The 21,450-nt window shown below is 54.9% G+C and overlaps 2 protein-coding genes across 2 annotated transcripts; both read right to left on the bottom strand.

Annotated features, from left to right (window-relative positions):
* Positions 1–1,934: 1,934 nt before the first annotated feature.
* On the bottom strand, positions 1,935–6,086 carry NEU1 (neuraminidase 1). The gene is made up of 6 exons (XM_040988388.1): positions 5,801–6,086; positions 5,257–5,449; positions 3,630–3,892; positions 3,019–3,201; positions 2,708–2,930; positions 1,935–2,627 (listed from the first exon to the last, which is right to left on the bottom strand). Exons 1-6 carry the CDS (start codon positions 5,960–5,962, stop codon positions 2,404–2,406), a joined length of 1,248 nt encoding a protein of 415 aa, XP_040844322.1. The 5' UTR covers positions 5,963–6,086; the 3' UTR covers positions 1,935–2,403.
* Positions 6,087–6,382: 296 nt separating this feature from the next.
* Positions 6,383–21,133, bottom strand: SLC44A4 (solute carrier family 44 member 4). Its single transcript, XM_040988379.1, has 21 exons — positions 21,100–21,133; positions 19,406–19,454; positions 18,891–18,964; positions 18,677–18,755; positions 14,860–14,959; positions 14,620–14,745; positions 14,388–14,448; positions 13,065–13,149; positions 12,894–12,977; positions 12,478–12,713; positions 12,267–12,366; positions 11,542–11,634; positions 11,176–11,278; positions 8,306–8,556; positions 8,126–8,220; positions 7,911–8,014; positions 7,731–7,804; positions 7,484–7,554; positions 7,299–7,393; positions 7,135–7,219; positions 6,383–6,620 (listed from the first exon to the last, which is right to left on the bottom strand). Exons 1-21 carry the CDS (start codon positions 21,131–21,133, stop codon positions 6,499–6,501), a joined length of 2,121 nt encoding a protein of 706 aa, XP_040844313.1. The 3' UTR covers positions 6,383–6,498.
* Positions 21,134–21,450: the final 317 nt, after the last annotated feature.

The raw sequence follows: 21,450 nt of genomic DNA on the forward strand, positions 1-21,450 counted from the left end.
GAGAATTTTTTTTCCCCAGATTTCGTAGTCTCTTCCTAAATCTAGGCTTAGTGTTTAGGTGCATGCTGTGATTCTGCAGCGCAGGTACTCAGGGTCCGAGGCTCCTGCAGTGCCTGCAGCCTGGGGGAGGCCTAGGGTTCCTCTTCAGAGAAGTGGGGTGTCCTTGCGGATCACTCTGAGGATTCTCAGCTGTGAAGAATACAGATGGCCACTTCTCACAGGCCTGCAGCCACACCCGCTCTGCAGCCAGCAGCTCACGGGCGGCATGCTTAGTGTCATCTCCCTTCTTTCCACCCATATTTCTGACATGTAACATTGTCAGTGAGGCTTTGTCAGACAGGGAGGTGGTCACACTGCCGACATCCCAATTGCTGGGGACACCAGCCTGTTTTTGCTCTACACGCACCTCCGGATCTGTACTGGAAAGGTGGCCCTGGGGTTGCCTTTCTGTAAGTCTTCTGATGCTTGGCCTACTTCCTGGAGCCAACAGATTCCCCATTTGCCCCATGGGGCAACAATGTGGTTTACTGGCAAAGGCAAGTTATTACTTCACTGCAAACTGGTAATTAAAGGGGAAATTTAACCATTTGTCATGCAGTTCCTGTACTGTTTTTTGGTTTTTGCTTATTATGATTCAGTGTGACCAAATAGCCTTGATGTGGAAGACTTTTTGAGATTTATTTATTTGAAAGGCAGTTACACACAAAGAGGAAGAGATGAGGAGGGAGAATCTTACAGTTCCTGGTTCACTCAAATGACTACCATGGCTGGGGCTGGACCAGGCTGAAGCCAGGAGTCTGGAACTTCATCCTGGTCTCCCACGTGGGTAGCAGGGGCTCAAGGACATGAGCCATAACCTGCTGCCTCCCAGGGTGCACACTAGCAGGAAGCTGGAGTCTGAAGCAAGGCTAAGATTCGAACCCCAGCACTCTAAGATGGGATGCAGATGCTCAAGAGGTGGTATAACAACTGGGTCCTCCAAATTTTGTTTTACTGAAGATTTTTAGCTAATATTTATAAATGAGGAAAAATAACAGAATTTAAAAAATACCAATAAGGCCAAATGGCCACAGGTCAAACTGTTAGCTGAAAGGTCAGCGGTGAAAACTCACAGGGAGGCGTCAGACTATGTCCATCACCCCCACGGCTTGATCTCCACTTCACCCTGAAAGATGGCAGCCTCTTGGGTGCTCCTCAGGGGACACTGCAGGAAATAGCCAGCACCAATGGAGGAATCCTGTCCTCCAGCCAAGTCAGAATACAAAGGACAGAGGAAGAAAAGTGACCACAAGGATACATCCAGACAAAGAAACTTTCCATAGGACAATGGCTCTGCTTCTGCCTGGAAGGAATTAGAGAAAGAAAAGAGAGCAGACTGTTGTAGATCTAGAGATTTAAGTTCAGTAAAACGCAAAGTGTAAATAAAAAAAAAAAAAGATTTATTTAGTTTTAATAGAAAGATAAATTTACCCAGAGAATGAAAGACAGAAAGTTCTTCCATCCACTGGTTTACTCTCCAGTGGCCACAACAGCTGGAGCTGAGCTTCTCTGAAGCCAGCAGCCAGGAGCTTCTTCATGGTCTCTCACACGGGAGCAGCATCAAAAGGCTTTTGGACCAACATCCACTGTTTCCCAGGCCATAAGCAGGGAGCTGGACTGGAAGAGGAGCAGCCAAAACACATGCCAACAAAAGGACCAGCCAACTGAGCCATCACGCTGGCCCCAAGAATGGGTTTTTAACTATTATCTGAAGCTGCTTCTCACTCATCACCCCCTGCAAGCTCAGTGTCACAGGGAAAGCAGGATTGGAGCTACCACCTTCAATTCCACAGGCTCCGGGCATCCCAGCTTCTCCCCCAGTGGCACTGGCAGCCTCACCTGTCCTCCGGAAAAACTCACATCACCGGGTATACAGAGACACAGACACTCAATGCATGTTCATTCTCCTTCATTAAAAATTAGAAACACTGGTTCATAAATAGTCACAGGGAGGAGGATACACCCAGTTTCACTCTCTGAAATCAAACATCCTGGCCCCACCTCCCCGCCGTCCTCAAGGACCTCCTCCCAGCCTCCTCATGGCCAGATTCTTCTCCCAACCCCAAAAAGAGGAAGCTCAGGCTTCCTCAGTTCCCTGAGTTCACATTTATTTGATTCCACAGGCCCGCCCTGCTGAGCCTGGGAAAGGAAGAAATTACTGGCCTGGAAGGGCAGAGAGGCCAAAGCCTCGGATGTGAGCTCAACTTCCCAGGTGGAGCAGGAAGCAGTTTTGCTCCTGACAGAGGGGCTGCTCTCCCAAAAAGAAGCTGACTCATCCAAAGGTAGGCAGCCTGTCACTGAGCCACCTCCACTGACCCTCTGAGACTCGAGGTCCACACTTCTCCCCTGCGGCAGGGGCACACCTCAGAGCTCGCCGTAGATGCTGACTTTGACCAGGGAGATGCTCTCAGTGTAGTGGCTCTGGCCTTTCTCGTACAGCACGTAGAGCTGGGAGGCCTGCTGCCCATAGGCATTGCCCTCCAGAGCCGTCAGGGACGAGTAACCGCTGGGCCCTGGCCACAGCTGCACCGTCTCTTTCTGCCAGGAGGTGCCGTTGCTGAAGCTCCAGCGGAGGGTCAGGTTCACTCCTGGGAAGAGCAGTGGAGTCAGGGAAGGGAGGGGCCCCGGGCTCAGGGAGCCCCTGCCACCCCCTCTGTCTGGCACTCACGGAACTCGGGGTGGGCCGGATTGGAGAAGAAGACGATGCCAGAGTTGGTGGCCACAGCCCCTGCGGCTACCACTGGGTCCACAAGCTCGGGGTCGAAGGTCACATCGCGGGGCCTTAGTGTATCACAGGCATCGTAGCTGTGCAGGACAATCCGGCAACGGCAGTGGTAGTTGTTCTGGTTCCGGGCGTTGATGACCACGGAGCCATCTGGGAGCTCGTAGGGCTGAGGGGAGAGGAGAGAGCCTGAGCAGGACCCTGGGGCCAAGCGCCGAATGGTGCCCTGGAGCACGGGGCCTAGCGGGGCTCCTGACCTGGCATTCATCTGGGTTGAAATCATTCTGTCGCTTGGGCTGGCCATAGGGGATGCCACTGATCATTCCGCCATAGCGCCAGGAGGCACCATGGTCATCGCTGAGAAGACAGGAGACGCCATCTCGTTCCAGCGTGCCGTGGCCACACACGATAAGCCGGCCTTTGTGTGGCTCATGCCGCTTCTGTGGAAAGCAGAGCTGGTGTCACACGCGGGGACCCTGTGGGAGGCTCACAGCCTCACATGTGTGGGGCTACGTCTGCTCCTCTTCAGCTGTGTCCTTTCTCAGTGCAATTCTAGAAAGTTCCACAGAGAGACTGCAGCATTAAGTTCTTCCTGAGACAGGCAACATAAAGGCTAAAAACCCAACCTGCCCCCACCCCATCAAACCTTGCACCCACACAGGCTTGGGAGCACCCAAAGGAAGCTTCAAGAAGGGCACCTACAAGGGCAGCAGGCACGAGCACACCTCCCCAGGGGGGCCAGTGACACAGCTCCATCACCCCCTGCTAGGGTGGTTCCCTCAGGATGTCCTCTACCCAGGAATCCCACTCAAGCCCACCTTCCCAGCCCCCTCACAAGGCAGCCCCCCCACCCCATGTCTCCAGAGACCTGGATGCCAGAGCCTGGGCCAGGGGCAAACATTTCCGTGCCGATGTCCACTGAGAGGTTCCGGGGCGGGCTCCAGGAAATACCATCATCCTTGCTCCAGATCAGCATGGTGGAGGCCACTGAGCAGCCGGCCTTGTGTGCACAGAGGCTGTAGATGAGGAATACCACTCCCGTCTCGGTGTCACTCACCACTGCACCCAGGTTCAGCCCATCAGGGGTTTCCCCATCATCCACAATAAACGCGGTGGGGGACCACGTGCTGCCTGAAAAAAAAAAAGAAGGGAGACGTGCACTGTGAGGACACTAGAGGTATCCTTCCTGCCATTCTCTGTTCATTTCCTGCCTCTTCCCAGGGACCCAAGGCATTCCTGGGCCCAGAGCCCTACCAGGCCTAGCCCTCCTGCAATCGGGGAGCTTGTCTGCTATGCCTGCTAGCTCACTCCATCCAGCTACAGGGCATCCTTCCCTTACGGAGGGCCTCGGCACAGGACTGAACCCTTCCTCCACAGCTCACTCGGTGCCTCCCTCTAGTCTTTGCTTGAACATCACTCATTTAAAATTACAATCGGTAGTCAACATGGTGGTGTATCAGGCTGATCCTCTGCCTACAGTGCTGGCATCTCATATGGGTACCAGTTCATGTCCCAGCTGTTCCTCTTCCAATCCAGCTTCTTGTTTGTGGCCTGGGAAAGCAGTGGATGGCCCAAAGCCTTGGTACCCCATACCCATGTGGGAGACCCAGAAGAGGATCTTGACTTCAGATAAGCTCAGCTCTGGCTGTTGCAGCCATTTGGGGAGTGAACCAGCAGATGAAAGATCTGTGTCTCTCCTTCTCTCTACAAATGTGCCTTTCAAATAAAAATAATTTTAAAAATGAAATTACAACCAGACACTGGCACTCCTCACACCTCTTGCTCTGCTTTAGTTTTCTCTATTGCATGAATCACATTCAAGACAAAATACAAACGTACTGATTATGCATACTTCCTGGCTCCTCGCAGCAGAATCTAAGTTCCATGTGGGCAGGGATTTCCCCTCTTGATGGCTGCATTCCCTTAAACAGTTCCCGGTGGAGTTGGCATGTCGAAGGGAGTTAAGCCACTGCTGTGACACTGACATCCCACACTGCTGCACCGGTTCAAATCCCACCTGTTCTGCTTCTGATCCAGCTCCTTCCCTGCTAATGTGCCTGAGAAAGCAGAAGATGGCCCACATGCTCCTCCTCGGGCCACTGTTCTTCCTGTGGGAGACACTGACGGAGTTCCTGGTTCCTGCTTTTAGTGTGGCCCAGCCCAAACTCTGGTGGCCTTTTGCAAAGTGAAGCAGTACATGGAAGCTCTCTCCCCTGCCTCCAATTCTGTTACTCTGCCTTTCACAAAAAACTTTAAAATTTTAAAACTCACCTGCCCCCAAACAAATAAACAAACAAAACAGAGCTTGGGATGTAGTAGATGCGAAACCAATAGATCGTGAATAAAGGTTACTTCTTGGTAGCTCCAACGTCTGGCTCTCTGCCCTGGAAGCCTCCCCATCCCTGGGCTCTTCCTACACCTCAGATTTCCTGAGAAGCGGCTGCTCCCCATCCAGCCACTCAGCACTTGCCCTTTGGACCCAGGCATCTTCATACCCTGGTTGGTGGACCTTCGCAGTGCGATGAACTTGGCCCCTTCATCAGAGGCAGACATTTTCCTGGCCTCTGCGAAGGCGAGGAGAGTGCCCCGAGGGGTGACTGTGATGAGTGGGATGCGGAAGGTGTCCACCTGGCCGATCTGCCTCCCGCTGACCCACAGCAGCTGCTCCATGGTCACCAGTGGTTGCACCTGCCGCGGGAGGAGGAGGGGTCAGAACTGACCAGCTCGATCCGGGATTTTAGGGTACAGAGAGATGGGTAACGACGTGAACTCGGTTCTCATGGGAAAGTAAGGGGAATGGCGGTCCCCAGAAAGAGTAGGGACCCCAGAACAAGAACTGGGAAGCTGAGAGTTTGCAGCGAAACTGGTAGCGTGGAGCGGAAGGGGCGCTACAGAGAGGGAAGCATGCGCAGGTAGGTCAGAGCTGGGAGGAGGAGGAAGGGACGCTGAGGGCGATGGAGGGGCGAGGAGTGTCCCAAGCACGTTGGGCAGCGGCCACCCGCCCGGATCGGGAATGCAGACCGGCGAGGGGTGACTCACCAGACTGAAGTCATTAGCGCCAGCTTCGAGGCCGGTCAGGGTCAACAGCAGCTGGACGAGCGCGGCCCACGCCTGAACTCTCCCACGGCCTCTACGCAAACTGGGCGTCCGCCGGGCCCAGGCTCTGGCCAGGAGCGCCGAGCCCAGGCGCTCGCCGGTCATCTCTTCCCGGGGCGGCCGCGACCCTGGCCGCCAAACTAGGCATGGGCTGGAGCCAGTCAGCTGACCCGGGCCCTTTAATCACTCAGCTGTCACCCTCCAAGCAGCTCCGCGCCGGGCGGCAGGCCTCGGGGCGCGCACTGCACTGCCGCCACTCCCATTGGTCCGCAGGCATCCTGGCCCGCCCCCGAGGTGAAGCCGTGCCCGAGAGCCTGGCCTTCCGATTGGCCCTCCGGAAGGCGCCGGAGCGCGTGACTCGCCCGAGAGTAAGTAAGCCCCGCGGAGCGGGGCGGTGCTCCCTAGTGCGAGTGCTGTCATTGGCTGTGGCACCTGGTCGCGTCACGGGGGCGGGACCTGTTTTAAAGCGCCGGCGCGAGGCGCAAGAAAGGTATCAGGTTGGAGCGAATAGAAGTCACAGACTGAGAAAACAAAATATGCATCTTTAATAAAATCTTGGTACTACAAAACCGAGGGCTGCAACGCGAAGTGCGGCTGAGCGTGGGCACAGGTGGGGTGCAGTCGTGCGTCAGGGCCGGCTCTCACTTCTTCCTCTTCTTGGCCTCCGGAGACGCCTTGTTTTTCTTGCCCAGAATCTTCATGAGGGATTTGGACATGTAATAGGGCCGGTCTTGGGAGCCGTCGTTCCGCTCCAGGTCCTCCACTGGGCCGCGACATAGACAGGTTAGAAGGGATGGGTGGGGGGTCCCTCCCGGGAAACCAGGGACCTGGAGATTCCCCGGTTTCCTATCCGGGCTGCAACCCCGCCTGCTACTTGTGCTTTTTGGTGCCCCCCACCCACTCCCAGGCAGGTTTTTTAGACCCAGACCCGTCATGTAAAGTAGGATCTATAACACTACACTTTGTAGAGGGATGTTTAGGATAAACTGCTAACACACGGTACTAGTACGCACCCATCTGGTTAAGAAAGCCCCTCTCCTTGCAGCCCCCTGCTGGAAAGTCTCCCTTGTGGCTATTTGCAAGATCCCAACCGCCCGGGCCTCAGGCTTGCCTTTCTTCCCCGATCCCCTGGACCTCGGCCCTCAGCAGGGGCACCGTCTGCCTCCTTTAGCTCACAGTACTACTGTTTCCAGAAGCACCAGATCTCCAGAAACCACCTGAAATGCCTGGCACCTTGAAAGCTGGACGAGGGGCAGGTGGCGGGGGCTGCCACTCACAAAAACAGAGGAAGAGAGTGTCCACACACATGCCGAAGACACCGAAGAAGCCGCTGGCGATGACGTAAGCCCCTACGATGGAGGTCTGCGAGACAAGGCCTGTTGGGGTCGCTGGACTCCCCTGGGGAAGTTGGGGGTGTCAGGCAGAATGAGGAGTCACTCACCATGATGGGCAGCCAGTAATAGTTGAGTTTGGGGTTCTCAAAGTTGCTACCCAGTCCGTGGATTCGTCCGGAGAAGAAAAAGAAGGACAGGACACCTGTGGGCGAGTTCCAGAGGTCAGTGGGCTCCTCTGAGGCCACCTCTCCAGCTGCATTCTGCCCCCACACTGCTCTGCCCTGGCACTTACCAACACCTCCGACCACCAGCAGCTTCCCAAAGAAGAGCAGCAGGTCGGTGACTTTATCCAGGACCACCACCCTGTACCAGGAGTCAGAGCAGGGGGCTGGTGAGGGGTGGGAGAGCAGAGCTGACTGTGTCATGCGTGGGACAGGTGCAGGATGAGAACTTCAGGTCCCCAGCGACAGGGCTCTGCTCCGCCCAGCATGCACAGCCATGGGAGGGAGATCTGAGGAGGAGGCTGGGGTCGGCCTGACCTGAGTACATTCCGCATGAGCAGCAGGAAGGCGTTCTTGGCTGAGACACAGAAATTCTTTCCATAGATGGCGATCTGAGGGGGACCAGAGGGTCAGTGTCACCTGTGGGGAGGAGCCAGCTCTCCCTGCTCAGGCAGGCCTGGGCCAGGGGGGCACTGGCCCTGCACACCCTGTGCTCACCATGATGTACGCATTGCGGTTTAGGAACTTGATGAACTTTTCCAGACACCACAGGCAGCACTTGAAGCAGCACATGATGCAGCGGGCTACAGGGTTCTGAGCTCCTGGGATCAAGGAAAGCTCGCGCTCACTTGCCAGACTCTGCCAGTGCCCTCCCCAAGGCTCCCGGGCTGCCCCAGGAGGGCCTGTCCCCCCACCCCTGACGTCCTGTTCACCTCTCAGCTTGTGGTCAATGTACTCCAGGATGATCCGGGCTATCTGCACGAGGGTCAGGATGAGAGATCCAAATGCCAGAGACCCGGTGTGGTAACTGCGGAGAAAAGGACGAGGTCAGGCAGCCCTAGGAGCCCGAGCTGTTCTTCACCATGTTCACAATTCCCCGGCCCCCGGCTCACCGAAGGGTGCGGATGAAGGAAGAGGCCAGGGGGAAGGTGGGGATGTCTCGGGGCTTGTGGAAGGCCCAGTAGAAGGAGGCGAAGGCCCCGGCCAGCACACACTGGCCCAGGGCCAGCACCCAGTTAATGGTCCAGAAGAGCCCCAGGACCCCGTAGATTTGCAGGTTGAATATTGAACGTTGCACGAGGCCTGTGGTGGAGTAGCTCTGGAAGACGCACTTGAGACCCAGGCACGAGTAGTTGGTCTGGGCCTGGAAGTGGGCAGGGGGAAGACAGCAGGTTCAGGGCCAGGCTTGAGATGCCTGGGTGCAGAGCTCCAGCCTCTGCCACGGCCAGCTGGCTCCTGTGCCACCCAGAGCAGAGGGAAGTAGCAGCTAGGAGCTCATCTCCATGCTCAAGCTGGCTTCAGACTGCCAAATGTGTGAGCCCTTAGCTTCCTGCTTGCAGACTGGCCCAGGGACTCTGAGGCTGTCAGCTAAGCCATTATGGCATACATGAAGGCAGTCTGAACCACGCCCTGCCATACTCATTCAGCAGCCCCTCCGGGGTGCCTCTGTAGCAATACTCAAAGCATTTCCCAGAAAACTGAATGGATGGATGAATGGTGATGGTAAAGGGTTATTGTTAGCTTTGTCATGTATTATGGTGGGACAATGGTTACGCCTGTTAAAAGTCCTTGTCTGTTGAGATCCATCCTGGCACATTTACAAGTGAATATATGATGTCTAGAATTTACCTTAAAAGAAAAACTCCAGAAAAAAAAAATTCAGATGAGGAAGACAGATGAAATAAGGATAGCAAATTGAGAGTTGAAGAGTCTGGGTACCGGGATTCACTGTGTTTTTTTTTTTTTTTTAATTTATGTGAAAGGTGCTCTCTTTCTTTCTCTATGTGTATGTGAGAGAGAGAATCTTCCATCTGCTGGCTTGTCACCCCCCTGGCTGTAGCTCCTGAAGGCTGAATCAGGAAGAAGCCAGAAGCCAGGAACCGAGAACCCTATCAGGTGTTGCCATGTAGGCAGTAACAACTCCGGTACCTGAGCTGTCATCCACCGCCTCCCAGGCACATCAGCAGGGAGCGAGTTAGGAAGCAGCTGGGACTCTAACTAGGACTCTGGCGTGGGGCATGTGCGTTCCAGACGGTGGCCTGACCCATTCACTGCACCACACCTGGCCCTCACTGTATTATCTCTTTGTATGTGATTGAAATTTGCCATAGTCAAGAGTAAAAATGCACAGAAAGCAAACCCTGTCCAGCAGATTGACCCACAAAAGTCTAGATAATTTCTGAAGCTGAATGTCTCTTTGAAATTATCTAATAAGAAAAAAGGGGCGGGCCTGGCACAGTGGCCTAGTGGCTAAAATCCTCGCCTTGAATGCACCAGGATCCCATATGGACGCCGGTTCTATTCCCGGCAGCTCCACTTCCCATCCAGCTCCCTGCTTATGGCCTGGGAGAGCAGTCTAGGACGGCCCAAAGCCTTGGGACCCTGCACCCATGTGGGAGACCTAGAGGAAGTTCCAGGTTCCTGGCTTCGGATCGGCACAGCACCGGCTGTTGCGCTCACTTGGGGAGTGAATCATCGGACAGAAGATCTTCCTCTCTGTCTCTCCTCCTCTCTGTATATCTGACTTTGCAATAAAAATAAATAAATCTTTAAAATAAAAAAGGAAAACAAGGGCATGCACTGTAGCACAGCAGTCAGCACTGCCGAGTGGGGCAGCTGCGTCTCATGTCAGTGCAGATCTGAGTACTGGTTCCAGTCTCAGCAGCACCTCCACTTCCAAGCCAGCTTCCTGCTAATGCACATCCCAGGATGCAGCAGATGGAGGCTCAAGAGCTGGAATTCCTGCCACACATTGTGAGAGGCCCTGATGAAGTTCCAGGGCTCCTGGCTTCAGCCTGGCCCAGTCCCAGAGGAGGTGGACATTTGGGAAGTGAACCAGACGATGAAGATTTTCTGTCTGCTTTTCAAGAGATGAAAGTAATTAAATAAAAGAGAAATGAATCAATTAAGCAAATCCAAGTAAACAAATCTAAAGAGGAATGAACAACTTTCACTTTGTACTCCTGTCCACTGCTGGATCGTGGGCAGCTGCTATGTCCTATCCTGTCCACTGCTGGATCGTGGGCAGCTGCTATGTCCTATCCTGTCCACTGCTGGATCGTGGGCAGCTGCTATGTCCTATCCTGTCCACTGCTGGATCGTGAGCAGCTGCTATGTCCTGTGGGCCCTCTATCAGCATGGCTGAGCCTCCCTTCTGTTATACAAGCTCAGCTGAGGTGATGTTAGGAACCAAAAGCATGATGAGTAGCCCCTTCCCAGCAGTCTAATGCCACCCCCAAAAAACTTTACAGGGGATTTTGGGAGCAGCTTTCCTCCCAGGCACTCTGTCTGCATGTAGGGCAGTGTGCTAAGGGAGCAGGGCAAATCAAAATGACCCAACGAGTCCCGAGTCCTTCTCAGGAGCCAGGCCTTGCATTAAGCCCTGTGTATGTTCAGTGTCATCACTTAATCCTCTCACCACCCCAAGGGGCAGGACTTGTGGTCACCTTCATTTCACAGAGGGTTGCCCAGCACTCAGCAGATACAATGTGGGACCCAGGTCCTGCCTTGCTATTAGGCCATTGCTCTTATCTGAGCCTCTGTGTCCTTCCCTGCAGACCGGTTCAGAAGGAAGAAGTGGAGGTTGGGGCCAGTGGCCAGGCTGCTTCCTCTCCACTTGGGGCCCGTTGTGTGACTTGGAATGAGCCCCTGGACTGATCTCAGCTTCAGGCTCCTTTGTACATTGAAGGATTTGGACCAGTGGCTCCTTAGATACCCTCGAGCCCATGAGTGCCCCCGCCATGCCTTCCCCACATCCTCTCACCATGGGGTCACACGTTTTGTTAATTGGCACTTCCTCACAGCCGGGTGCGCTGGCATTGGGAGCCCAGTAGATGTACTGGGGTTGCCCTGATGTGGCCAGGTATCTGGAGGGGAGTCAAGGAAAGCATGGGACATGCACAGACCATGCCTTGGAGCCCCAGCCCAGGTGCTGACACAGGGTGCTCCCCCCTGCACAGATGGGAGCTGGAATGCAGACTGCACCCAGGCTTTCAACCTCACGCAGGTGCAGGGCTGTGCCTGCCCAGAGCAAGGGGCCCTGTCCTCCAAGCAACACTGCTGGAAAGTGCTGCTCGTCTGCCCCACCCCTGCAGACACACACACCCTGCCCCAGGAGGGCAAAGGATACAGAGCTGTCATAGCCCAGTAGGCAATGCAGATGAGCAGGAGGACAAAGGTGACCAATGGGTAGAACATGGTCAACAGCATCTGTGCCACAGCCCTGCAGGAAGACACAAGCTGCTAGCAAATGGTCCACCCAGCTCCTCCCAGGGCTGACCCTGGCACAGGCATGCCCCACCCCCCTCCAGGCTGGAAATGACCAGGCGGCCCCTGGGGGCATTGCCAAGCACACAGTAGGTGCTTATTGAAGGACCTGACATGAACAAGCCAGGTTCAGGATCCCCCGATGAAACTAGCATGGTTCCCAGAGCCTATGAAACTGTCATAAAATGATATAAAAATTAAAAAAAATAAAACTAGCATGGCAAAGAAGCCACCTGTGGCAGCTTCCAGTATGCTCTTGATAGATCTGGTAGCTCCCAGCCGGGGGGCAAGCTGCTGCTGCTCCCTGCCAGGATCCCGGCCACCTCCCACCCTGCAACCAGCATGCTCCTCTCAACCGCTTCCAGACAGGTGGCACCATGTTCCAGGAAGTGGGTGGAGTGGACTCATTCAATCCTCCTAACAGCCTCAGGCCATAGGGACTGTACTGCTCCCATTTTACAGACAGGGACAGTCAAAGAGCTGTGCTTTACCCCGCCCTTCTCCTCTGGGACTTCCTGCCAGTCACCCCCCAAGTCGGGCCCCCACCCTTGCCCTCATCCCCCATCTCCATCCTAATCAGGCTCTGACTTGCTGGCCTCGTTCAGGAGGGCGATGGCGATGCGAATCCGCTGTCGTAGGAAGATGAGCATCAGCAGCAGGATGCCTTCCAGCACGGCCAGCACTATCACTGCGGGGCACAGGGGCAGGGGGTACTGGCATCAGGGCCAGGCCAGCTCACGGCCCAGGGCAGACCTCCAGGGAAGGGGTGGTGGTGGAGTGGGGTGTGCAGGGCACTCACAGGCAGCCAGCCACGTCTCCTGCACACTCTTGTAGGCACTGAGGTTGGTGGTGAAGCCCAGCTGGGAGATGGAGGCACCCTTGTCCCGCAGCACCCGGTACTCCTGCCAGCAGTGGTAGATGCCATATGCCAGCACACCTAGCACCCCGAGGATCAGCAGCAGCACCAGCGGCCCGGCCACCAGGCGCAGAAGCAGGATAAACAACAGGCTCAGGACCAGGGCCACTGCCAGGGCACTGCAAGTGGGACAAGGTAGCTGGAGGATCTCCCACCCCATGTCCCTCCTCAGTCCCCTCAGACTAGGTAGCACCCCTACTCCTTCTCCATCTGCCCTGAGCTCCTCCCCTTCTGCTCTGTCCAAATCATGGCTTTCACTATCAGGCCATGGAGAAGGACCAGGGCCTTAGGTGACTCACACGAGAATCCAATGCCAGGAGTGGGCGAAGTCTTCAAAGATCTTCACGCTGATGTCTCGGGCATTGAGGCCGTTTAGGAGCCCACTGCCAGGGGGAGAGTCAGTCAGCTGGGACCAGGGGTAGGAAGGATGTGGGGTGGAGAGGTGCAGGGCTGCGGAGAGGGATGCCCACCTGATGCCCTGAGAGATGTTGTTGTTGCTGATGCCTGGTATTTCTGCGGTGCTACTGTTAGACCATGGAAAGCAACGGCCCAGGGCTGCAGGGGAGAGGCAGGGTTGCTGGGTGAGGACTTTGGGAAGTCACAGAGCCCTCAGTAGGCTCCGCTCCCCTTCATGGCCTGTTTCAGACCCTCCTTCCCCTGACCCAGCCATACTTCTTCAGGCAATCCTCCAGGAAGCCCAGAGGGCTGCATCACCCTGCCTGTAGTGGCTGGCCAGGCCCCCTAGATCTGCTGCCTGAGCTCCACTCACTCTGACCTCAGCTCTGTGTTTGCTCTTGCACAGTCTCCCTCAGTATGCTCTCCCTCCCCTTAGAAATTCCATCCATTATTCTCTGCAGCTCACCTCCTCCAGGAAGCCTCCCTACCCCAGCTCTAGGTCCTGTTGGCACCTCCTGGGTGCTATTTGCCAGGCAGGCCTGCTTTGCCATTACCATTCTATTGATCAGCATGGGAGTTTTGACCTGCTCTGTTTCCAACCAAGGCCAGTTCATCCTTCCTTAGGCAACCTGGTGGTCCCCTGCTCCCGGTGTGGTGGTGTCAGCATATTGATGCTGAGCTTGGTGCAAACACCCAAGCAGCATGGTACACTACAGCCCAGAATTCCTGTACTTGAGTGATCCTTTGGCCCCAGCCTCCCAAGAAGAAGCAGAAGAAGAAGAAAAATAAATAAAGATGAAGAAACAAGAATCAGAGAAGTTGAGGAACTAGCCCCAAACCACACAGCTGAGAAATGCCTGGGTGGAGCTGACTTTTCAGCCTTCATTTCAGATGTTATCTAGTGTCCTTCATGGAAAACTTTTATCCCGCCATAATTTGCAAGAGGACATTTTTCTATTTAAAAAAATAACACTTGATATTGCCAAAGACAGAAAAAAAAGAAAAAGGTGGGTTGGCACGCTACTGCCCAGCCATGCTCATTCTCAACATTTGGTTGTGTATCCCCAGGCTGCAATTGTGTGTGTGGTGTTGCCCACAGCTGTCTAGTGGGATGCTGTCTCTGCGGGCATCTCTGATGGGCACATGCAGCTCACACAGGGAGAATTCTCATCTCCCTTGTGCCCATGCTGAACGCCTGACATGCAGTGGGAATGAGGCAAGTGCCAGCGAGTTCAGCCCCCTCCCCAAGGGGGAAGAAGGAGGTGAGGGCTTGCTGCCAGTCTTAGTTTTTGCCACTCAAGGGGTTCCAAGGCTCTATGTTTCTGGGCCTGGCTTCCCCTCGTGGGTGGCACCAACCCCAGGCTACACGATGCCTGAGAGGGATTGCATCTTCTCACCTGCAGAGGAGGGTAAGAGGAAGCGTGGACATAGTTCCTGTTGCAGGCTGTCTTGCAGAAGCTGCGGTGGTGGTGGGAAGACAGAGATAAGCCGATTCAGAATACAGAAGTGGGTTCCCTCAAACCACCACCGCCACCGCCACCTTGGGGTTCAACTGCCCCTCCTCCCCAGGTGACAGCCAGCTCCTGTCCAAGCCTTGGCTGCTGAGGGCCCTTTGGGAGCAACACTCACCATATCCGCGGGGACCCCCGGGAGGCAGAAGCTCCAGTTTTTGGCATAGAAGGCATCCCCCACCGTCTGCGAGTCTTGGTTCTCTTGTGCGACCCACAGGCGCTCCGGGCAGGATGACACACACACCTGAGGAAAGCCAGAGGAACTGAGGGGCTGCTCCCCAACCCCTCCTGTCCCTCCTATTCCCCAGCCCCAGTGAGGGGGACAGCTCTGTGGCAGAGGCAGGCCCCAACCTCTGACCTGGGGCGTGGAGCAATGGAGACCCTGGGTGGCAGCCGTGATGATGTTGGCATCCAGGATACAGTTGAAGATGTTGAAGTATAGGAGGTAGGGTTTCTCTCTGTAGGGAGGGAGGAGGCGTGTGTGTGAGTACCTGGCCAGGTGCTGGGGTCGGTGAGAGACTGCTGAGGTCCTCCCCAAGGCACACGCAGCCAGGGTGGCCTCTGCATTTCCTCCAGTTCTCCCATGTGGGTGCAGGGTCCTAAGGGTGTGGGCCATCCTCCCCTACTTTCCCAGGCTATAAGCAGGGAGCTGGATAGGAAGTGGAGCAGTCCGGGCACGAACTGGTTCCCACGAGGATGCCAACACTTGCAGATGCTGGATTTGCCAATTGAATCATCGCACTGGCCCTGGCCTCTGTACTTCACAGCCCAACCCCTGGCCTTGGGTCAAGCCAGGCCAACAGGTGATACACCAGCACAACTTCTCAGAGTCCTTGAGCATTGTGGCAGCCAGCAGCGGGCTACAGATATGCCCTTGGGTGGAGCAGCCACTCAGCTGTGAATGGCACCTACCTTCTCAGGCGTGAATGCGATTGTGGGTGTTTAGGGTACTTGTGCAGTGCACCTCTATTATGCAGTCTCATTTTCTACAGCTTCAATTACTATTTCTCAATTATAACCAGAAAATAAGGAGAGGCAGGCCTAATGGTTAGGACACCGTTTGAGATGCCTGTACTCGGATAAGAATGCCGAGGCTTGAGTTCAGGCTCCACTCCTAGTTCCAAGTTCCCGCTAATGCGGCTCATGGGAAGCAGTGTGGTAGCTCAAGGAGCTGGGTCCCTGCCATGTTTGTGGGAGGCCAGGATTGAGCTCCTGGCACCCAGCTTTGGTCCAGCCTAGCTCTGGCGATTGGGACCATTTGGAGAGTGAACCAGTAGATGGAAGCTCCAATCTGCCTCTCTGCCTCTCAACTACAGACATACAAGCGTGTTTTAAAATAAATACTTATTTGGTTGATTTCATTGAAAGGCAGAGTGACAGAGAGGGCTTGTTTATTCCCCCAATGGGTGCAATAAGCAGAGCTGGGTCAGGCTGAAGCCAAGAGCCAGGAGCTCCGTTGAGGTCTCCCATGTGGATGGCAGGGTCCAGGCACTTGGGTCATCATTCACTATTTTCCCAGGTGCAATAGCAGGGAGCTGGATTAGAAGTGCAGTAGCCGGGCCTGGTGCGGTGGCGCAGTGGCTAAAGTCCTCGCCTTGCACGCCCAGGATCCCATATGGGCACTGGTTCTATCCCAGCAGCCCCACTTCCCTTCCAGCTCCCTGCCTGTGGCACGGGAAAGCAGTCGAGGATGGCCTAAAGCTTTGGGACCCTGCACCCACGTGGGAGACCCAGAAGAGGCTCCTGGCTTCGGATTGGCATAGTATCGGCCGTTGTGCTCACTTGGGGAGTGAATCATTGGATGGAAGATCTTCCTCTCTGTCTCTCCTCTCTGTATATCTACCTTTCCAATAAAAAAATAGTAAAAACAAATCTTATAAAAATAAAGAAGTGCAGTAGCCAAGACTTGAAGTAGTGCTTTGATGAAGGATGCCGTCCCAAGCTGAGGCTTTATTGACTGCAACACAATGCCAACCCCAATACATAGTTTAATAAAGAAGGGTCCAGGGTCCTGTGTGGTAGCCTAGCTGTTAAAGTCCTTGCTTTGCATGTGCTGGGATCTGATATGGGCGCCGGTTCTAATCCCGGCAGCTCCACTTCCCATCCAGCTCCCTGCTTGTGGCCTATGAAAGCAGTTGAGTATGGCCCAAAGCCTTGAAACCCTGCACCTGTGTGGGACACTTGAAAGAAGCTCTAGGCTTCCGGCTTCAGACTGAGCTCCAGCCATCGCGGCCACTTGGGGAGTGAACCAGGCGGGGGACAGAAGATCTTCCTCTCTGTCTCTCCTCCTTTCTGCATATTTGCCTTTCCAATAAAAAGAAATAAATCTTTAAAAGAAGAAGTTTCCAGCATAGTGGGGTATCATGCTAATCCTCCACCTGTTAGCACTGGCCTCTCATACGGACACTGGTTCGAGTCCTGGCTCCCAGGTTCGGATCAGCACAGCTCTGGCTGTTGTATCCATATGGACAATGAACCAACAAATGGAAGATTTCTCTGTCTCTGTAAAATCTGCCTTTTAAATAAAAAACTTTTTAAAAACATTTTTTAAAGATTTATTTATTTTTGGGCCCAGTGTGGTGGCCTAGCGACTAAAGTCCTCACCTTGAACGCACTGGGATCCCATATGGACGCCGGTTCTAATCCTGTCAGATCCACTTCCCATCCAGCTCCCTGCTTGTGGCCTGGGAAAGCAGTCGAGGATGGCCCAAAGCCTTGGGACTCTGCACTCGCCTGGGATACCGGGAAGAAGTTTCTGGCTCCTGGCTTCGGATCAGCGCAGTAATGGCCACTGCACCTATTTGGGGAGTGAATCATTGGACAGAAGATCTTCCTCTCCATCTCTCCTCTTCTCTGTATATCTGACTTTGTAATAAAAACAAATAGATCTTTTAAAAATTTTATCTATTTTTATTGGGAAGTCAGATTTTACAGAGAGGAGAGAAAGAGAGGAAGATCTTCCATCCCCTGGCTGGTTCACTCCCCAAGTAGCCATACTGGTCAGAGCTGATCTGAAGCCAGGAGCTAGGAGCTTCTTTAGGTCTCCCTCACTAGTGCAGGGTCCCAAGGCTTTGGGCCGTCCTCAACTGCTTTTGCAGGCCACAAGCAGAGAGCTAGATGGGAAGTGGGGCAGCTGGGATAGAAACCAGTGCCCATATGAAATCCCAGCACATTCTGGCTGAGGACTTTAGCCACTAGGCTACTGCACCACGTCCCCAAAAATAAATCTTAAAAAAAAATTACATGGGGAGTTCTAGAAAGAAGTAACCTGTAACTTTTTGATCACCACTCACTTTGAGCAGGGTGAAGAAGACCATTCATGTAGTCTGCATCCAGCATGTCTACACAGGATGCTGTCCTTGTGGCAGGCTGCCTATCGTGGCCCATGGTGCTCGTGCTCAGGTAACCTTCACTGGACTTACTGACAACCCCAAAGCACACTGGCAACTCAGCTTTGCAGAAGGAAGCCATAAACGGCTTCCTTTCTATGGAAAGGTCAGAGTACAAGCTATTTCAAGAGGGAGAAAAAGCACATTCACATAACGTTTATTACAGTCAGTTGTTATAACTGATCTGTTTTATCATTAATTACTGTTAATCTCTTACTGTGCCTCATTTCTGAGACATTATCACAGATAGGTATGTCTAGGCAGATAGCCCACACATGGTTCAGTACTGCCCGAGGTGTCGGCATCTGCTGGGGGTCTTGGAGCGAGTCACCCCAGGAGCAGGAAGCACTCCTGCACTGCCTGTTGGGGACACCGTGAGGGCCAAAGAAAGAGCAGCACCCTGTTGTCTAGCCAGCATTTCCTGCTTGTGGGAACCCAGGGTGCTATTGCTTCTCAAGCCATCCTTCTGTTTCGGAGGAGGAAATCAGAGCCCAGAGAGATGGAGTGACTTGCCCGAGGCCACACAGTCCAAACAGAGCCCAGCTGGGGGACAAACACCAGTCTCTAAAGCCATGCATGTCATCAGGATTCTGCACTGTCTCCCAGGTCTGGGGGGAAGAGGGGGAAAGGGGAGAAAGGAGCTGAGAAGCTCCTCCAGCCCTGGAAGGTTCTAAACGCAGTCTGGAGAGGTCAGCCTCTGGAGGGTTCAGGGTGTGAAGAATACAGACTAGTTTGGAGTCTGAATTGGGGAGATTTCCCGAGATGCACCCCAACTTTCATACTCACTTGTTTGCCCCTATGCCACAGTAGGCTCCAGTGGAGTTCCTGGGGTAGAGGACTTGCCGGGGGTCTCCATACACCCAGGCTGGAGACAGATACAGATGACTCACTCACTGTAGGGCAGGGCAGGGGCTTGGGGATTGGGGAAGTACGTGCTGCGGGTGTGACCCTCCTTCCCTCCCTCCCCCATGGCTCCAGCCCTGGGCAGCTGTTAACTCACCCACGATCCCCACCACGATGTAACCCAAAATGAAGACCAGGAAGAGGACACAGCAAATGACATCTGTGCAGCTCCTGGGAAAGAGATGAGGGGCGGTGGGAGTTTGGGGAGCCTTCCAGGATGGGATGTTGGAGGCTAGAGGGCAGTGGCAGGTTTTATTAAAGAAAATCTGTGTCTGTGGGGGGCATGCTTTCTCCGGAAGTGGAACGCAGAAATGGGCGTCGTGTGTCCCAGAGGCAGTGTTCAGCTGGCTGTTTTCCCAAAAGGCAGATGTAGCCGGTATCACCCACACCCAAGCCAGGAAACAGAACAGCCCTGACACCCGGAAGACCCTGGAGCCCCAGGAACACAACTAGCGCCCAAGGGCACCATGTGTCTGAGTCAGGGAGAGATTTTTTTTTTAAGTTTCTTACTAATATTTCAGCAGAGATAAAGCAAAAGCAAACAAAATGCCACCTACCCCTCCACCTACTTCCTCCAGCCTGCCGCCCCCCCAGGCAGAACCCAGAACTCACCTGTTTTTGATGGGACCTCGGAAGGAGGGATCATATTTGGCTGGGTTCCCTGAGGGGCAAGCAGAAGAGCATGGACAAGGAGGCCCCATAGCTGGTCCTTCCTGCCAGCCTCCCAGGTGTCTGGGGTGTGTGTGTGTGTTGGGGGCGGCGGTAACAGCAGAGCAGTACTGGCAGGACAGGGGAGAGTACAGCAAGGCCTAGGACCCTGCCTGCTCAGTGTCTCAACCAATCTCCAGGAATTTCACTCTGGCTGTGGCTCCCACCCAAAGCCCATCAGCTAAATAACCTTGCTTCCCTGCTCAGGCTCCAGCCTTCATGGCATTCACGCCCCCTCCTCATCCCTTTTCCCTCCCTCCCTTCTGATCTCTTTTCCTTCCCTTCAACTCCTTTCTGGCTGTACAGCCTCAGAGCCCCTCAAGCAGGTCACAGCCCCTCCCACAACCCAGATACTACCTCCACCCATGGTCCAAGTCCACAGGGAAAGCCAGAGCTGTCAACCGCTGCAGGGCATGGGGAAGAGGTAGGGTGGGGGTCCTATGGACCTCCACTCTGACAGGACCTCCGTCCCCAGGCTCCTACTGTGCTCCAGACAGGCAGTTGGGCGACACCTGAGCCCAGCCCGGAACTGTTCCTGGTCCTCCCTGAGTACACATGGGGAGGAGGTGGGGCCTGGCAGCCAGGGTCCCTTGTGGGCACCCAGGAGGACAGACAGAGGCTGGGCAGCGTGGGATGAGTCCTCCCAGGGGCTCTGGACTCTGTTCCTCTCCTGGCTCTTGGACAGGAGGTCAATGATTGACCCAAAGCTGCTCCAGGAAATCTACTGGGGACTTCCACCTGCCCCTTACCCTATCCCTCCAGGGGACACAGGCCCTAGCCCCCAGCTCCCCTCCCCTCCAGCCACTCAAACCCCGGAGGCTGGCTGCCTGGGGTCCCTCTCCTGGGGCCCCAGCTTCTAATCCTTACCGATCCTGGGAATCTCTAAGCCCTCACCCTTCACCAAAGGTCCGGCTCCCTAGCCCCCACCCCAGCCCTGCACCACAAAAGGTCCAGCCCTTGTTCTTCAAAATATACTGGACAGGTTTGCACTCTTGGGTGGTTGGCCACCAGCATCTTCCCCCAAGGACCCCAGTAGGCAAAGCCCAATCTGGGTAGGTTCTCTTTAAGATCCTGCCTGGCTGGCCCAGCTCCTTCTCCCGGAATTGTAGGGCCCAAGCCCACACTACCCCAGCCCATAGGTCCCTGGGAACGTCCCCACCCTCACAGGCTCTGCAAATGCCCCTGGTCCCAGCACTCCCTAAGCTCCTCTACTGCTCACTCCCCCAACCTGCCACCTCCTCCCGCAGGATTTGTCAAGACCTTGCCTTTAGGGGCCCTTCCTTCAGTCATGGCCTGAAACACCAAGCTCCATCCCCCAACAAGGGTCTCATCGTCACCCCCTCCCACAGGCTCCCCCAGCAGTGGTCTCAGGGCCTCAACCCCATCCTTCTCCCAGAATTCTGCCTGCCTCCTTCCATGGCTCCCGTTTCCCTGGCCCCTCCCCTCAGGGACCCAAAACTCTCCTTGGTTCCTCTCCCTGGAGCTGGGGCCAGGCACCCTGCTCACAGCGTCATGGTTCTCGTTCCCTCCTTCTGCAGGCTTTCTCCTTCCCTGCTTCTGCAGGCTCCGAGTGGCCAGCAGCACCCGCTCACGCTCACCGTAGGTTTCCTCCTTGTCCTGCTTTCGCCCCATGGCTCAGTCTCCGGAGTGATTGCAGCCAGGGAGACCTGGCGGTTCACCTGCGCCTGCCCCGCCCTCCCCCACGTCAGAGCCCCACCCCCTGTGTGGTCCCCGACACAGAATATATTCTAGTTCCTGCTTCACAACTCTGCCCAGTGGGCTGAGACTGGACTGGGGCTCCGGGGCTGCCAGTGCCCAGTGTGAAGGGCTTGGCACGCTCCAGTAAGAAAACAAGCCATTATCCTGTAAACTTCCTTCAGTCTGGCACTCTGGCCCACACTCTCCCCACCAAAGATTAAGTGTCCAGATTTGCCTTTTGGATAACCAGC

Source organism: Ochotona curzoniae, unplaced genomic scaffold (genome assembly GCF_017591425.1).
Source record: "Ochotona curzoniae isolate NIBS_2020 unplaced genomic scaffold, NIBS_Ocur_1.0 contig_4862, whole genome shotgun sequence".
Lineage (NCBI taxonomy): Eukaryota > Metazoa > Chordata > Mammalia > Lagomorpha > Ochotonidae > Ochotona > Ochotona curzoniae.

What these genes read in the sequence shown, in the direction of transcription:
- NEU1 (XM_040988388.1), bottom strand. Translation starts at nt 5,962, where the DNA reads ATGACCGGCGAGCGCCTGGGCTCGGCGCTCCTGGCCAGAGCCTGGGCC. An exon ending in GCGCTAATGACTTCAGTCTG is followed by an intron (nt 5,450 to 5,800) that starts GTGAGTCACCCC and finishes CTCCCGCGGCAG; the next exon opens with GTGCAACCACTGGTGACCAT. An exon ending in GCCCAGGCTCTGGCATCCAG is followed by an intron (nt 3,202 to 3,629) that starts GTCTCTGGAGAC and finishes TGCTTTCCACAG; the next exon opens with AAGCGGCATGAGCCACACAA.
- SLC44A4 (XM_040988379.1), bottom strand. Translation starts at nt 21,133, where the DNA reads ATGGGGCGAAAGCAGGACAAGGAGGAAACCTACG. An exon ending in TCCTGGCATTGGATTCTCGT is followed by an intron (nt 12,714 to 12,893) that starts GTGAGTCACCTA and finishes TCCCACTTGCAG; the next exon opens with TGCCCTGGCAGTGGCCCTGG. An exon ending in CATTGACCACAAGCTGAGAG is followed by an intron (nt 8,015 to 8,125) that starts GTGAACAGGACG and finishes CCTTGATCCCAG; the next exon opens with GAGCTCAGAACCCTGTAGCC.